Source organism: Haemorhous mexicanus, chromosome 5 (assembly GCF_027477595.1).
Source record: "Haemorhous mexicanus isolate bHaeMex1 chromosome 5, bHaeMex1.pri, whole genome shotgun sequence".
Classification (NCBI taxonomy): Eukaryota; Metazoa; Chordata; class Aves; order Passeriformes; family Fringillidae; genus Haemorhous; species Haemorhous mexicanus.
The window spans coordinates 75598942-75615336 of record NC_082345.1 but is presented as its reverse complement, the minus strand read 5'-3'; the positions used below and the strand labels follow the sequence as shown (position 1 = coordinate 75615336).

Below are 16395 nucleotides of genomic sequence, written 5' to 3'. Positions count from 1 at the left end.
CAGGGCTGGAATGTCAAAGGCTTTAATTAGAAAATTATAGGAAACCTCTGGGCTCAGGCTGAGCCGGGCAGGGGGGAACCATGGGATGGGCAGAGCCCACGGGGGGGAGCACCCCAAAGTGCTGGGGGGGACCCCAAAGTGACCTGAGGGGCTGGGCAGGGTAACCGGAGGGCTGGCAGTGCCCAAACTGCTCCAGCCCGTGGGCACAGAGCCCCCACTCGCTCTGAGCCCCTGACCTGTGCTGAGATCCCCCACCGTGGGGCCTGGAGGGGTCCCTGGGCACTGGGGAGGGTCCCCCGACATTGGGGCTGGGTCCCCAAGGGGTTCCTGGGCACTGGGGCAGGGTGCCCAGAGACGGGGACATGTACCCAAGCAGCCCCCAAACCCTAGGGAGGGGTCCCCAGGTAGCAGGGAGAGGTCCCCAGGAGTGCCTGGACACTGGGGAGGTGCCCCCAAGGGGTCCCCAGGTAGCAGGGGGAGGTGTCCCCAAGCCCCGGGTGTGTCCCCACCCCGCATGGCCACCCCGTGCTGAAGGCACTGGCACACGGGCACCCCCGGGCCGGGGTCCAACAAGCGCTGCCCCCCCACCCGGGGACTCCCTCCCTGTCCCCCGTCTTTGGGGGGGCTGCGGGGGCTACTTCTTCCTCTTGTTGCCGTGCCGGCCCTCGGGCCGCGCCCCCTCGGTGCCCCGCGCCCCCTCGGTGCCCCGCGCCCCCTCGGTGCCCCGCGCCCCCTCGGTGCCCCGCGCCCCCTCGGTGCCCCGTGTCCCCTCGGTGCCCCGCGCCCCCTCGGTGCCCCGCGTCCCCTCGGTGCCCCGCGCCCCCTCGGTGCCCCGTGTCCCCTCGGTGCCCCGCGCCCCCTCGGTGCCCCGCGCCCCCTCGGTGCCCCGCGCCCCCTCGGTGCCCCGCGCCCCCTCGGTGCCCCGTGTCCCCTCGGTGCCCCGCGCCCCCTCGGTGCCCCGCGTCCCCTCGGTGCCCCGTGTCCCCTCGGTGCCCCGCGCCCCCTCGGTGCCCCGCGCCCCGTTGCGCTCCCCCCGCTCCCGGGGCCCTTTGTGGCGGGCGGGGGGCGGCGCCCCCCGGGCCCGCCGGGCCAGGGCCCGCAGCAGCCCCGCGGTGGCGGCCACCAGGTAGAGGGACCAGAGCAGGGCGGGGCCCGAGAAGGGCTGGCACAGGCGGCGCACGGAGCCCAGCAGGCGCGGCAGCACGGCGTCAGCCCGGCGGCGCAGCGGGGGCTTGTCCTGGGGGAAAGGGGTCAGGGGGGCTTGTCCTGGGGGCAAACGGGGTCAGGGGGATTGTGCTGGGGGCAAACGGGGTCAGGGGGATTGTCTTGGGGGGAAAGGGGTTAGGGGGATTGTGCTGGGGGGAAAGGGGTTAGGGGGATTGTCCTGGGGGGAAAGGGGTCAGGGGGATTGTCTTGGGGGGAAAGGGGTCAGGGGGATTGTGCTGGGGGGAAAGGGGTCAGGGGGCTTGTGCTGGGGGGAAACGGGGTCAGGGGGATTGTGCTGGGGGGGGAAAAGAGGTCAGGGGGATTGTGCTGGGGGGGAAAAGAGGTCAGGGGGATTGTGCTGGGGGGAAATGGGGTCAGGGGGATTGTCTTTGGGGGGAATGGGTCAGGGGGATTGTGCTGGGGGCAAACGGGGTCAGGGGGATTGTGCTGGGGGGAAATGGGGTCAGGGGGATTGTCCTGGGAGAAAGGGGTCAGGGGGATTGTGCTGGGGGGGGAAAGGGGTCAGGGGGATTGTCTTGGAGAAAAAATGGGGTTGAGGGGGGGAAGGGATTGGATGTGAGGGAAAAGGGCCAGGGGCTGAAAAAGGGGATCCCAGTGTGGGAATGGGGTCAGGAGACAGGGAGAGGGTGAGGGGTAAGGGAAGGGTGGATCAGGGGCTGATAAAGGGGATCAGGGTGAGGGAATGGGGCAAGTGAAGGGGGTCAGGGAGGGGGAGGTGGGGCCAGGAAGAGGGAGTCAGGGGAACAAGGGACAGGGAAGGGGTCCAGGGAACAAGGGAGAGGGAAGGATGGGGGCTCAGGAGTGAGGGAAGGGGGGATCAGGGGCCAAAAAAGGGGTCAGGGTGGGGGGAGAGGGTCAGGGGGCCAACAAAGTGGGTCAGGGAAGGGGGCTGGCATGGGGGCTCGGGGATCAAAGGTGAGGGAAGGGGATCAAGGTGAAGGAGGAGAGAGTCATGAGAAATGGAACAGGGTCAGGGAGAGAGCTGGGGGCAAGGGAAGGGGGTCAGGGGTGCTGAAGGACAGGGGTCAGGGCCCAGGGAGGGGTCACCCCGTGCCCACCTTGAGGCCGTGCTGGCTGAGCAGGGACTCCAGCGTGGGGTCTCCCAGGGACACGGCCGGGAAGAACTCCTGCACGTGCTGCCGCCGCCACCACGGCGCCGGGCCCGGGCTGGGGACACAGGGGGCTCAGGTGACCCCAAACCCCCCCGAGGCCGGGCTGGGGGCTGCAGGGGCCCCTCCCCGCTCACCTGCCCTCGCTGGGGGATGTGAACCAGTACTTGTAGAGCTGGGCCCGCAGGAAGGTGGGCGGGCGGCCGTGGAACGGGTACCGGGACTCGTCCGTCTGCACCAGGCGGATCACTGCGGGACAGGGGTCAGAGCTGGGACAGCCCCGGCATGGGGGACAGCCCTGGCACACGGGGGACAGCCCCAACACGGCCAAACACAACACCCACACCTAAACAGGGACACCCCAAACATACCCGGGGACACCCCCAGGGCTGCAGGAACACCCCAAACCCAAACATGGACACCTCCAAGGCCGTGGGGACACCCCAAATCCATCCAGGGACACCCCAAAACCACCGATGGTGGCACCGATGCTGGGGAGGTCCCACCATACTCTGGGTCCCCAGACCCCCAGCCCCCTGTGTACTCTGTCCCCAGAGCCTCCAGCCCCCCATGTCCCCAGCCCGCCTGCCCTGCCCCCAGAGCCCCAGCACTCTGTGTCCCCTGTCCCCAGAGTCCCCAGCCCCCATGACCCCTGTCCCCACCCTGCATGTCCCCTATCCCTAGAGCCCAGCCCCCCCGTCCCCTGTCCCCAGAGCCCCCACCCCTGTTACCCCTGTCCCCACCCTCCATGTCTCCTGCCCCCAGAGCCCCCAGTGTCCCGTGTCCCCAGCCCCCCTGCCCCACCCCCAGAGCCCCCAGCCCCCCCGTCCCTGTCCCCAGAGCCCCCCAGCCCCTGTTACCCCTGTCCCCAGCCCCCCTGCCCCGCCCCCAGAGCCCCCAGCCCCCCCGTCCCCTGTCCCCAGAGCCCCCCAGCCCGTTACCCCTGTCCCCACCCTCCATGTCCCCTGCCCCCAGAGCCCCCAGCCTTCATGTCCCATTTCCAGAGTCCCCAGCCCCTGTTAACCCTGTCCCCACCCTCCATGTCCCCTGTCCCCAGAGCCCCCAGCCTCCATGTCCCGTTTCCAGAGCCCCCAGCCCCTGTTACCCCTGTCCCCACCCTCCATGCCCCCTGCCCCCAGAGCCCCCAGTCTCCCATGTCCCCAGCCCCCCTGCCCTGCCCCCAGAGCCCCAGGCCCCCGCGTCCCTGCCCCCAGAGCCCCCCAGCCCCTGTTACCCCTGTCCCCACCCTCCATGCCCCCTGCCCCCAGAGCCCCCAGTGTCCCGTGTCCCCAGCCCCCTTGCCCTGCCCCCAGAGCCCCCAGAGTCCCCCTGCCCCCAGAGCCCCCCAGCCCCTGTCCCCCTGTCCCCGTGTCTGACCGTCGGGCTGTCCCTGCAGCAGGCGCAGCACCAGGGCGCTGAACCAGGGGCTGCTCTGGTGGGGCCCGAGGGCGGCGAACCAGAGCTGCCAGTCCAGGCGGGGCTGGTGCGGGGCCACCACGGCCGGCGCCGCGCTCACGTTCCCCGGCTTGTACATGAACTCGATCTCCTGGCGAGGGAACGGCTGCCATGGCAACGGCGACAGGCACACCTCCGGCACCCAGCCCCACCCGGGGCCCGGAGTCACCTCAGCCCAGGACAAGGACATTCCCGCCCAAAATCCTGGGATTCTGGGGCAGGACACCTCCAGAACCTGATCCAACCAAGTGCCTGGAGTCACCTCAGCCCAGGACAAGGACATTCCCACCCAAAATCCTGGGATTCTGTGAAGAGGCACCTCCAGAACCTGATCCAACCAAGTGCCTGGAGTCACCTCAGCCCAGGACAAGGACATTCCCACCCAAAATCCTGGGATTCTGGGGCAGGACACCTCCAGAACCTGATCCAACCAAGCGCCTGGAGTCACCTCAGCCCAGGACAAGGACATTCCCACCCAAAATCCTGGGATTCTGGGGCAGGACACCTCCAGAACCTGATCCAACCAAGTGCCTGGAGTCACCTCAGCCCAGGACAAGGACATTCCCGCCCAAAATCCTGGCATTCTGGGGCAGGACATCTCCAGAACCTGATCCAACCAAGTGCCCGGAGTCACCTCAGCCCAGGACAAGGACATTCCCGCCCAAAATCCTGGCATTCTGGGGCAGGACACCTCCAGAACCTGATCCAACCAAGCGCCTGGAGTCACCTCAGCCCAGGACAAGGACATTCCCACCCAAAATCCTGGGATTCTGGGGCAGGACATCTCCAGAACCCAATCCAACCAAGTGCCTGGAGTTACCTCTGCCTCAAGAAAACACCTTCCCACCCAAAATCCTGGGATTCTGTAGAAGGGACACCCCCAAAACCCGATCGAACCAAGTGCCTTGAGTCATCTCAAGCCCAGGACAAGGACATTCCCACCCAAAATCCTGGGATTCTGTAAAAGGGACACATCCAGAACCTGATCCAACCATGGGCATGGTCCTGCCCAGGGCCACCACAGCCTCAGGAAAAGGACATTCCCACCCATAATCCTGGGATTCTGTGACAGGGACAGCACCAACCACCGCTGACCCAACCTGTGTCTCACCCTGCTTGGGGTCACCTCAACCCCAGGAAAAGGATGTTCCCAGCCAAAATCCTGGGATTCTGGGGCAGGACACCTCCAGAACCTGATCCACCCAAGGGCCTGGTCCTGCCCAGGGTCACCAGAGCCCCAGGGGAAGGACCCAGGGTGGCTCTAATCCCAGCGAGGGACAGGATGAGAGGAAACAGCCTCGAGTTGCCACAGGGAAGGTTTAGGCTGGATACTGGGAAAATTCCTCCTGGAAAGGGCTCCCCAGGCCTGGCACAGGCTGGAGTCCCCAACTCCCAGAGGGATTTCAAAGTCACGTGGATGTGGCACCTGGGGACATGGGCAGTGGTGGCCTTGGCAGTGCTGGAGACGGCTGGACTCCATGATCTCCATGTTTCCAACCAGACCAACTGCACCATTCCCTGCTCCTGCCCTCTGCTGCCCCTTGGGCCTGGCAGGAGGAGCTCCAGGGGCAATTCCCTGGCAGGAAAAACTGGGCCTTGGGACTCCATGACCTCAGACCTCCTTCCCAACCCCGACTCTGTGTCCCCACCCTTCGCTCAGTGTCCAGCTGTGGCCAGCCCAGGCTCTGTGCCCAGCTGTGCCAATTGCTCTGTGTCCAGCCATGCCCACTCCCGTGCCCAGCCCAGACTCTATGCCCAGCTCAGACTCTGTGCCCAGCCGTGCCCAGCTGTGCCCAGCCCAGATTCTGTGTCCAGCTGTGCCCAGCTCAGACTCTGTGTCCAGCCGTGCCCATTCCTATGCCCAGCCCAGACTCTGTGCCCAGCTGTGCCCAGCCCATTGCTCAGTGTCCAGCCATGCCCACTCCCGTGCCCAGCCCAGACTCTGTCCAGCTGTGCCCATTCCTGTGCCATGAACAGAGTCTGTATCCAGCTGTGCCCAGCCCATTGCTCTGTGTCCAGCCATGCCCACTCCCGTGCCCATTCCTATGCCCAGCCCAGACTCTGTGCCCAGCTGTGCCCAGCCCAGACTCTGTGTCCAGCCATGCCCACTCCCGTGCCCAGCCCAGACTCTGCGTCCAGCCGTGCCCACTCCCGTGCCCAGCCCATTGCTCTGTGTCCAGCCGTGCCCACTCCCGTGCCCAGCCCAGGCTCTGTGCCCAGCCCAGACTCACGGTCCAGCTGTGCCCGTCGTAGCTGCCCTCCAGGATGACCTCGGGCCGGCCGCCCACGCCGGTCATCCTGCGGAAGAGCCCGTAGGAATTGACCACCTGGAAGCGCTCCACGGCCCCGAACATCTGGTGGATCCCGGGCCACAGCTTCCCGTTGGACTCGTGCTCGATGTAGGTGAAGGGCACCTGGGGGGGCAGGGGGCTCTGTCACGGCCTGGGGGGGTTTGGGGGTCCCCAAGAGCCCCGTGGCCCCCAGGCCTCACCAGGCTAACGGCGAACAGGCCCACGGTGGCCGTGGCCATGATGGCCCACTGCAGGGTGGCCCAGAGCTTCCAGAAGCATCCCCGGACGCAGGCACAGCTGGGGGCACATAACTGGGGGGTTATGGGGGCACAGAGGCTCAGCCCCCCCGGTTTGGGGGTTAAAACCCCCCACGCTGTGTCTGACTGCTCAAATCCCAGAGCAGGGTCACCCCTTCCCAGCTCCCAGGGTGTCACCCCAGTGTCCCCCACGCCCCTGGGAGCACCTGGATTTTACCCACACCCCTGGGGGCAACCCAGTGTCCCCCATGCCCCTGGGGGCACCCCGGTGTGTCCCCCACACCCCTGGGGACACCCTGCTGCACCCTCATGCCCCTGGGAGCACCCAGTGTCCCCCACGGGCACCCTGGTGTCCCCCACACCCTCAGGGGCACCCTGGTTTCACCCACACCCCTGGAGACACCCCAGTGTCCACCCACACCCCTGGGGGCACCCCGGAGTCCCCTCAGACCCTCGGGGGCCCCGCAGTGCCCCCCACACCCACCGGTACATGGCCACGAGGATCTCCCAGGACAGGGACAGGAAGGCCACCCCCACGAGCGGCAGCGTCACCGTGCGCAGCCAGGTGGTGAACTCGTGGTAGGTGAAGGCTGCAGGGGGGCACAGCCGTGGGTCAGGGCCAGCCCCGGGCCGGGCCAGCCCCCGGGAGGGGCGTGCAGGCCGTGCCCCTGGCACGTACCCACTTTGGAGTCCAGCAGTCTCCTGTCCCAGTCCAGCTCCAGGCCGAAGTAGCGCACGGTCCAGCAGAGCAGGAGCCCGTAGGTGCTGAGCTCCAGCAGCGTGCCCAGCACCGAGCCCAGGCTGGGGGGCCAGCCTGGGGCACAGAGGGGCTCAGAGCCTGCCCGGGACCCCCCCCTCACAGCCCTGGGGTCACAGGGCCCTGCCCACGGTGTCACCTGTCCCCTGCCCAGCCTGGAAAGGACCCCCCAAACCGGGGATGCTGGGGGTCCCACTGATTCCAGTGGTGCAGGGATAGGGAAGGAGGAGGGAAAGGCCCAGGAGCAGCAGAACCTCACTGGGATACAGAATTCCAAAGGGTGGGTGCCCCTTGTGGGGTGACAGCAATGCCAGGAAGGATGGTCACACAGATCATTTATCCTTCCTTAATTCCCTGATTTCAGAAGGAAGTAAAACTTCCTCCTCCTCCTCCTCCCCCTGGCTCTGACCCATTGGAGCTCCAGCCCCAACACCAGGGAAGATCCAGGGAATCGTTTGGGTGGGAAGGGACCCCAGAGCCCCTCCAGTGCCACCCCTGCCATGGCAGGGACACCTCCCACTGTCCCAGGCTGCTCCAGCCCCAGTGTCCAGCCTGGCCTTGGCCACTGCCAGGGATCCAGGGGCAGCCCCAGCTGCTCTGGCAATTCCAGCCCAGCCAGGAATTCCTCATTCCCAAGATCCCATCCATGCCTGCCCTCTGGCCAGGCTGGATGGCCTTGGAGCACCCCAGGACAATGGGAGGTGTCCCCACCCATGGGGGCTGGAATGGGATGGGATTTAAGGTCCCTTCCCACCCCATCATTCCCTGATTTCACAGCTGTGCCCCTCACCCCTGGGGTCCCCCCTGGGCACAGCCCCTGCCCTGTGAGTGTGGGGTGAGTGTGGCAGCTCCCACAGCGTGGCCCCCACGTCCCCTGTCCCCCACCCAGCGTGGGCTGGGGGTCTCACCGCTGCCGTGCCTCCTGCGGGGCCGGCCCAGCCAGCGCCCCACGTGCTCCTCGTCCAGCAGGGAGAAGGCCAGCACGATGGTCAGCGCGTTGAAGAAGTTGTAGTTGCCCGTGAGGATGATGAGGACCTGCAGCAGGACCTGGGGAGGGACAGGATGGGTTTGGGGGTGTCATAGGGCCAGGGGGACAGAGGACACTAGGCACATCCTGACCAGCACCTCCAGTGTGGCCAGTGGCCATCTCCTCTCCCAGTGCCAGCAGGGATGAGCCAGCCCCAGCCCACCCCCGAGGCAGGAGCCTCTGAGGTGCAGGATGCCCAGCCCAGCCCCGAGGCAGGAGCCCCCTGAAGTGCAGAATGACCAGCCAGCCCCAGCTCACCCCTGAGGTGCAGGATGCCCACCCCTGAGGTGCAGGACCCCCTGAGGTGCAGGATGCCCAGCCTCGAGGCAGGAGCCCCCTGAGGTGCAGGATGCCCACCCCACCCCCGAGGTAGGACCCCTGAGGTGCAGGATGCCCAGCCCAGCCCCAAGGCAGGACCCCCTGAGGTGCAGGATGCCCACCCCAGCCGAGCCCCAAGGAAGGACCCCCTGAAGTGCAGAATGACCAGCCAGCCCCAGCTCACCCCTGAGGTGCAGGATGCCCACCCCAATCCACCCCTGAGGCAGGACCCCCTGAGGTGCAGGATGCCCACCCTGAGGCAGGAGCCCCCTGAGGTGCAGGATGCCCACCCCAATCCACCCCTGAGGCAGGACCCCCTGAGGTGCAGGATGCCCAGCCCAGCCCCAAGGCAGGACCCCCTGAGGTGCAGGATGCCCAGCCCAGCCCACCCCTGAGGTGCACAATGCCCAGCCCAGCCCACCCCTGAGGTGCAGGATGCCCAGCCCAGCCCACCCCTGAGGTGCAGGATGCCCAGCCCAGCCCACCCCTGAGGTGCAGGATGCCCAGCCCAGCCCACCCCTGAGGTGCAGGACCCCGTGCCCACCTGGCAGTAGAAGGCGAAGAGGCGCAGGCGGCGCAGGGGCGCGAAGAAGAGCACGGGCACGGCCACCTCGATGACGTAGGTGGCCACCACGCTGAGCTTCTGGAACCACACGGGCAGCTGGTGGGCCAGCCACGCGCCCGGCGTGGGGATGCACTGGCTCTCGTAGTGGTACGTCAGAGCTGGGGGGCACAGCAGCGGGGGCTTGGCACAGAGCCCAAGGATTCACCCATTCTGGGGCAATCCCGGTTTACCCATCGCAGAGCACAACCGGGGCTAAACAGGGAAAAGCTTCCCAGGGCAAAAATGTTTCCAAATTGAGGGGTGCCTCGGGGTTGGGGACACAGGGGAGGCCGGGGGGGCTTTCCATAATCTACTTCCCAAAAATTCACCCCAGTTCTGGGTGAACTTCCTCACTGCAGAGCACAACCAGGGCTGATCAGGGAAAAGCTTCCTGGGGCAAAAATGTTTCCAAATTGAGGGGTGCCTCAGGGTTGGGGGACACAGGGGAGGCCGGGGGGGCTTTCCATAATCTACTTCCCAAAAATTCACCCCACTTCTGGGTAAATGCTGGTTTTCCCTACATTGCAGAGTATGAGCAATGCTAAAGCTTCCTGGGGCACAAAAATGTTTCCAAATTGAGGGGTACCTTGGGGCTGGGGGACACAGGGAGGGTCCAGGGGGGGCTTTCCATAATCTACTTCCTAAAAATTCACCCCAGTTCTGGGTAAATGCTGGTTTTCCCCACATTGCAGAGTATGAGCAATGCTAAAGCTTCCTGGCACAAAAATTTCCAGATTAAGGGGTTCCTCGGAGTTGGGGGACACAGGGGGTCTTGCCATAATCTATTCATTAAACACTGAGCCTAATTTGGGGTTATGCCAGTTTTTCCAGTGCTGATCAGGGAAAAGCTTCCTGGGGCAAAAATGTTTCCAAATTAAGGGGTACCTCAGGGTTGGGGGACACAGGGGAGGTCCAGGGGGGCTTTCCACAATCTACTTCCCAAAAATTCACCCCAGTTCTGGGGTGAACTTCCTCACTGCAGAGTACAACCAGGGCTAAACAGGGAAAAGCTTCCTGGCACAAAAATGTTTCCAAATTGAGGGGTACCCCGGGGTTGGGGGACACAGGGAGGGTCCAGGGGGGCTTTCCACAATCTACTTCCCAAAAATTCACCCCAATTCTGGGTAAATGCTGGTTTTCCCCACATTGCAGAGTATGAGCAATGCTAAAGCTTCCTGGGGCAAAAATTTCCAGATTGAGGGGTTCCTCGGGGTTGGGGGACACAGGGGGGGCTTGCCATAATCTATTCATTAAACACTGAACCTAATTTGGGGTTAACGCCAGTTTTTCCAGTACTGATCAGGGAAAAGCTTCCTGGGGCAAAAATGTTTCCAAATTAAGGTGTTCCTCAGGGTTGGGGGACACAGGGGAGGCCAGGGGGGCTTTCCATAATCTACTTCCCAAAAATTCACCCCAGTTCTGGGGTGAACTTCCTCACTGCAGAGTACAACCAGGGCTAATCAGGGAAAACCTTCCTGGCACAAAAATGTTCCCAAATTGAGGGGTGCCTCAGGGTTGGGGGACACAGGGGAGGTCCAGGGGGGCTTTCCACAATCTACTTCCCAAAAATTCACCCCAATTCTGGGTAAATGCTGGTTTTCCCCACATTGCAGAGTATGAGCAATGCTAAAGCTTCTTGGGGCAAAAATTTCCAGATTAAGGGGTTCCTCGGGGTTGGGGGACACAGGGGGGGGCTTGCCATAATCTATTCATTAAACACTGAACCTAATTTGGGGTTAACGCCAGTTTTTCCAGGGCTGATCAGGGAAAAGCTTCCTGGTGCAAAAATGTTTCCAAATTGAGGGGTGCCTCGAGGTTGGGGGACACAGGGGAGGCCGGGGGGGCTTTCCATAATCTACTTCCCAAAAATTCACCCCACTTCTGGGTGAACTTCCTCACTGCAGAGTACAACTGGGGCTAATCAGGGAAAAGCTTCCTGGCACAAAAATGTTTCTAAATTGAGGGGTGCCTCAGGGTTGGGGGACACAGGGAGGGTCCAGGGGGGCTTTCCACAATCTACTTCCCAAAAATTCACCCCAATTCTGGGTAAATGCTGGTTTTCCCCACATTGCAGAGTATGAGCAATGCTAAAGCTTCCTGGGGCAAAAATTTCCAGATTAAGGGGTTCCTCGGGGTTGGGGGGCACAGGGGGGGCTTGCCATAATCTATTCATTAAACACTGAACCTAATGTGGGGTTAAAGCCAGTTTTTCCAGGGCTGATCAGGGAAAAGCTTCCTGGGGCAAAAATGTTTCCAAATTGAGGGGTGCCTCAGGGCTGGGGGACACAGGGAGGGTCCACAGGGGCTTTCCATAATCTACTTCCCAAAAATTCACCCCAGTTCTGGGGTGAACTTCCTCACTGCAGAGTACAACCAGGGCTAATCAGGGAAAACCTTCCTGGCACAAAAATGTTTCCAGGGGTGCCTTGGGGCTGGGGGATACAGGGGAGTCCAAGGAGGCTTTCCATAATCTGCTCATTAAAAATTGAACCTAATTCGGGGTTAGTGCCAGTTTTTCCCATTGCAGAGCACAAGCAATTCTGGGAATTCCAGAATTGGAATTCAGAATTAAGTGGTACCTTGGGGCTGGGCACACAGGGGGCTTTGGGGGGGGCTTTCCATAACCTGCTTCCCAACAATTCCCTGGAATTCCAGAGTAATGCAGATTTTCCCTACCATGCAATAGAATCAGTGCTGAACAGGGAAAAGCCTCCTTGCAGAAAAATCCAAATTAAACAGTACCTCAGAACTGAGGGGGCATGGGGGGCCTTTCCATAGTCTACTTCCCAAAAATTCAATGGAATTCCAGGCTAGCGACTGAATCCCCAAAGCTTCACACCCTCACCAAGAGCTGAACCCCCAAAGCTGCACCCCTCACCTGTGACCCCCCACGTGGGGCAGCAGCTCATGAGCTTCATGCCCCTAAAAGTGGAGGATTCCCTTCAAAAGCTGAGCCCCCCTCTCACCTGTGAGCCCCCCAACACCTGAACCCCCAAACCTGCAGCCCTCCCCAAAAACCTGAACCCCCAAACCTGCAGCCCTCACCAGCACCTGAACCCCCAAACCTGCAGCCCTCACCAACACCTGAACCCCCAAACCTGCAGCCCTCACCAGCACCTGAACCCCCAAACCTGCAGCCCTCACCTGTGAGCCCCCCAACAGCTGAACCCCCGAAGCTGTGAGCTATCCCAAACAGATGAACCTCCAAACCTGCATCCCTCCCCAAACACCTGAACCTCCAAACCTGCAGCCCTCACCAGCACCTGAATCCCCAAACCTGCAGCCCTCACCAACACCTGAACCCCCAAACCTGCAGCCTTCACCAACACCTGAACCCCCAAACCTGCAGCCCTCACCTGTGAGCCCCCCAACAGCTGAACCCCCGAAGCTGTGAGCTATCCCAAACAGATGAACCCCCAAACCTGCAGCCCTCACCAACACCTGAACCCCCAAACCTGCAGCCTTCACCAGCACCTGAACCCCCAAACCTGCAGCCCTCACTAACACCTGAATCCCCAAACCCGCACCCCTCCCCAAACACCTGAACCCCCAAACCTGCAGCCCCCCCCAAACACCTGAACCCCCAAACCTGCAGCCCTCCCCAAACACCTGAACCCCCAAACCTGCAGCCCTCCCCAAACACCTGAACCCCCAAACCTGCAGCCCTCACTAACACCTGAACCCCCAAACCTGCAGCCCTCCCCAAACACCTGAAACCCCAAACCTGCAGCCCTCCCCAAACACCTGAACCTCCAAACCTGCAGCCCTCCCCAAACACCTGAACCCCCAAACCTGCAGCCCTCACCAGCACCTGAACCCTCAAACCTGCACCCCTCCCCTGTGACGCCCCACGTGGGGCAGCAGCTCATGAGCTTGATGCCCCCAAAAGCGGAGGATCCCCGCGAGAGCTGAGCCCCCCCCTCACCTGTGAGCCCCCACCAGGTGGGGCAGCGGCTGGTGAGTTTGACCACGCCCGAGGCGAACATCAGGCGGAAGAGCAGCCAGCGCACGGCCCAGAAGGTGACGGCGTCGTGGGGCCTCCAGGCCGGGCAGCCCCGCCGCAGCAGGCGCAGGGGGGCCACCAGCACAGCCAGGAACCCGGCCTCCAGCAGCAGGCTGTCCCTGGGGGGGGACAGTGCTGAGACCCCCACCCTGCACGGGGCTGGGGACACAGCTACACCCTGTGTGTGGGGCTGGGGACACGGCCATGCCCTGTATGGGGGGCTGGGGACAGGGCCACGCCCTGCATGTGGGGCGGGGGACACGGCCACGCCCCGCTCATGGGGCTGGGGACACGGCCACGCCCTGTATGGGGGGCTGGGGAGATGGCCACGCCCTGTATGGGGGGCTGGGGACAGGGCCACGCCCTGCATGGGGAGCTGGGGACACGGCCACGCCCTGTATGGGGGGCTGGGGACAGGGCCACGCCCTGTATGGGGGGCTGGGGACACGGCCACGCCCTGTATGGGGGGCTGGGGACACGGCCACGCCCTGTATGGGGGGCTGGGGACACAGCCATGCCCTGTATGGGGGGCTGGGGACACGGCCACGCCCTGTATGGGGGGCTGGGGACACGGCCACGCCCTGTATGGGGGGCTGGGGACACGGCCACGCCCTGTATGGGGGGTTGGGGACACGGCTCGTGGGGTGGGGACCCCGTCCTGCTGAGCCCCTACAGCCCTGACATGCTCTGGTCCCCAGAGTCCCCCACAGCCCTGTCCTTGTCCCCAGAGCCCCCTGCCCCACTGTGACACCCTGCCCCACTCCCCAGGACCCCTCCCCAAGACCCCCGCCCTGGGGGCCCAGGATGGTTCCCCAGCCCTGAGCCCCCCAAAAGCCCCAGAGGGGAGGGGGGCCTGACTCACCACTGGAAGTACAGGAACACCTGTCCCACCTGCGGAGGGGAGCGGGGTGGGGATCAGCCGGGGGCTCTGACACCCCCAGACCCCCCGGCACGGGAGCAGTGGGAGGTGACAGCCCCCCCCGGGAGGGATGGCCTCACACAGATAATTCATCCTTCTTTAATTCCTGATTTCAGAGGGAAGTGAAACCTCCTCCTCCTGCCCCAGCTCTGACCCACTGCAGCTCCAGCCCCAACACCGGGGAGGATCCAGGGAATCCTGGGATGGTTTGGGTGGGAAGGCACCCCAGAGCCCCTCCAGTGCCACCCCTGCCATGGCAGGGACACCTCCCACTGTCCCAGCCTGCTCCAGCCCCAGTGTCCAGCCTGGCCTGGGACACTCCAGGGATGCAGGGGCAGCCCCAGCTGCTCTGGCAGTTCCAGCCCAGCCAGGAATTCCTCATTGCCCAGATCCCATCCCTCCCTGCCCTCTGGCACTGGGAGCCATTCCCTGTGTCCTGTCCCTGCAGGCCTTGTCCCCAGTCCCTCTGCAGCTCCAGGCCAGGCTGGATGGGGCTGGAGCACCCCAGGACAGCGGGAGGTGTCCCTGCCTGTGGGGGCTGGAATGGGATTTAAGGTCCTTTCCCACCCCATCATTCCCTGATTTCACAGCTGTGCCTCCCCCAGCACGCCAGGAGCCGGCGGGACGAGCCAACCCCCCTCTGTCCCCCGCTGTCCCCGCACCTGGTACAGCGACAGGTAGAACATCCTGAGCAGGGCGAAGACCAGGCAGTCCCGCATGGAGTCGCAGAGCAGCGCCCCGAGCGCCGCCAGCATTCCCAGCAGGCACAGCAGCTCCATGCCCTGCTCCGTGTCCAGCCCCAGGCGCGGCCCCAGCCACAGCAGCGTGGGGACATCGCGGAGCTGCTCCCAGAGCCCCTTCCCGCTGAGCCGCAGCACCCGCCGCGCCGGCAGCAGCCCCTCGCGGCCGTACAGCCCTGCGGACAGCGCGTCAGCCCGGCTTAGACCCGCCCGTCCCGGGAAAACCCGGCTTAAACCCGCCCGTCCCGGGAGAAAACCCGCCAGTCCCGGGAAAACCCGGCTTAAACCCGCCAATCCCGGGAGAAAACCCGCCCGTCCCGGGAAAACCCGGCTTAAACCCGCCAATCCCGGGAGAAAACCCGCCCGTCCCGGGAAAACCCGGCTTAAACCCGCCAATCCCGGTTTAAACCTGCCAACCCCGGGGAAAACCCGGCTTAAACCCGCCATTCCCGGGAGAAAACCCGCCCGTCCCGGGAAAACCCAGCATAAACCCGCCGGTCCCGGGAGAAAACCCCGCCAATCCCCCGAGAACCGCGGCATTACTGGGAAAAAAACGGCATTCCCGGGGAAAAATCCCCGGCATTCCGGGCAAAAAAAAAACCCGGGATAAACCCGGCATTCCCGGGAAAACGCCGGCAGCCCCACTTCCAACCCCCCCCGAGGAGCCGGGGACAAACCCGAGGCACCGGGAGTGCGACCCGGGCCGTCCCTGCCCCCAGCCCGGCCGTCCCTGCCTCCAGCCCGGCTCTCCCGGGCTCGATCCCTGCCGGAGCCGCCGGGAAGAGCCCAGGTGCGAGCCAGGAGCTGCCAGAGCCACGTGGAAGGGACGGACGGGAGGCGGCTGCTGGGGCTCAGGGGGAGCGGAGCCGCTCCGGGACCGCCGGTGCTCCCGGGAAGGGAGAAAGGAGGGAGGGAAACGGGAGATGGAGGCGGCGGGAGGAGGGAAAATGATAACGGGGACACGGAGCGATCGGCCCGGCAGCGGGAAGGGGATGGACTGTCCCTGCCCCGGCTCCGCCGGTCCCGTCCCAGCTTCTCCGGTCCCACTCGAATCCACCGGCCACGTCCCCAGTTCTCTCCCGGCTCTGCCCCGGTTCCCCGGGCCCCATTCCCGTCCCTGTCCCGGTTCCCCCGGCCCCACTCCCGTCCCTGTCCCGGTTCCCCCGGCCCCACTCCCAGCCCTGTCCCGGTTCCCCCGGCCCCACTCCCGTTCCCGTCCCGGTTCCCCCGGCCCCACGCCCGGCCCCAGTCCCGTCCCTGTCCTGGTTCCCCCGGCCCCACTCCCAGCCCTGTCCCGGTTCCCCCGGCCCCACTCCCAGCCCTGTCCCGGCTCCCCCGGCCCCAGTCCCGTCCCTGTCTCGGTTCCCCCGGCCCCACGCCCGGCCCCACTCCCAGCCCTGTCCCGGTTCCCCCGGCCCCAGTCCCGTTCCTGTCCCGGTTCCCCCGGCCCCACGCCCGGCTCCATTTCCAGCCCTGTCCCGGTTCCCCCGTCCCCACTCGCGGCTCTGTGCCCGTTCCCCGGCCCCGCCCGGCAGTCCCCGCCGCGGTACCGGGGATCTGTACGTAGAGGGAGCCGAAGGCGGCGATGTAGACCGCGGCCAGCCCGGCCAGGAACAGCGTCCGCGGCCGCGCCAGCTCCCCCATGGCGGCCATGGCGGCCCGGGCCCGGCGGCGCGCGGCGTGACGTC

At 64.8% G+C, this 16395-nt stretch overlaps 1 protein-coding gene across 2 annotated transcripts; it reads right to left on the bottom strand.

The window, feature by feature from the left end:
* Positions 1 to 6: 6 nt before the first annotated feature.
* Positions 7 to 16382, bottom strand: LMF2 (lipase maturation factor 2). 2 transcript variants are annotated; one of them, XM_059847669.1, is made up of 15 exons: positions 16258 to 16382; positions 14630 to 14883; positions 13911 to 13939; positions 12971 to 13167; positions 8986 to 9164; positions 8005 to 8143; positions 7019 to 7153; positions 6824 to 6929; positions 6283 to 6379; positions 6023 to 6205; positions 3714 to 3882; positions 2474 to 2585; positions 2286 to 2394; positions 991 to 1237; positions 7 to 759 (listed from the first exon to the last, which is right to left on the bottom strand). In XM_059847669.1, exons 1-15 carry the CDS (start codon positions 16358 to 16360, stop codon positions 635 to 637), a joined length of 2184 nt encoding a protein of 727 aa, XP_059703652.1. In that variant the 5' UTR covers positions 16361 to 16382; the 3' UTR covers positions 7 to 634. The 2 variants fall into 2 exon arrangements, with proteins under 2 accessions (XP_059703652.1, XP_059703651.1); XM_059847668.1 differs by lacking the exon at positions 7 to 759 and having other exon boundaries at positions 1150 to 1266.
* Between the last annotated feature and the right edge of the window lie 13 nt (positions 16383 to 16395).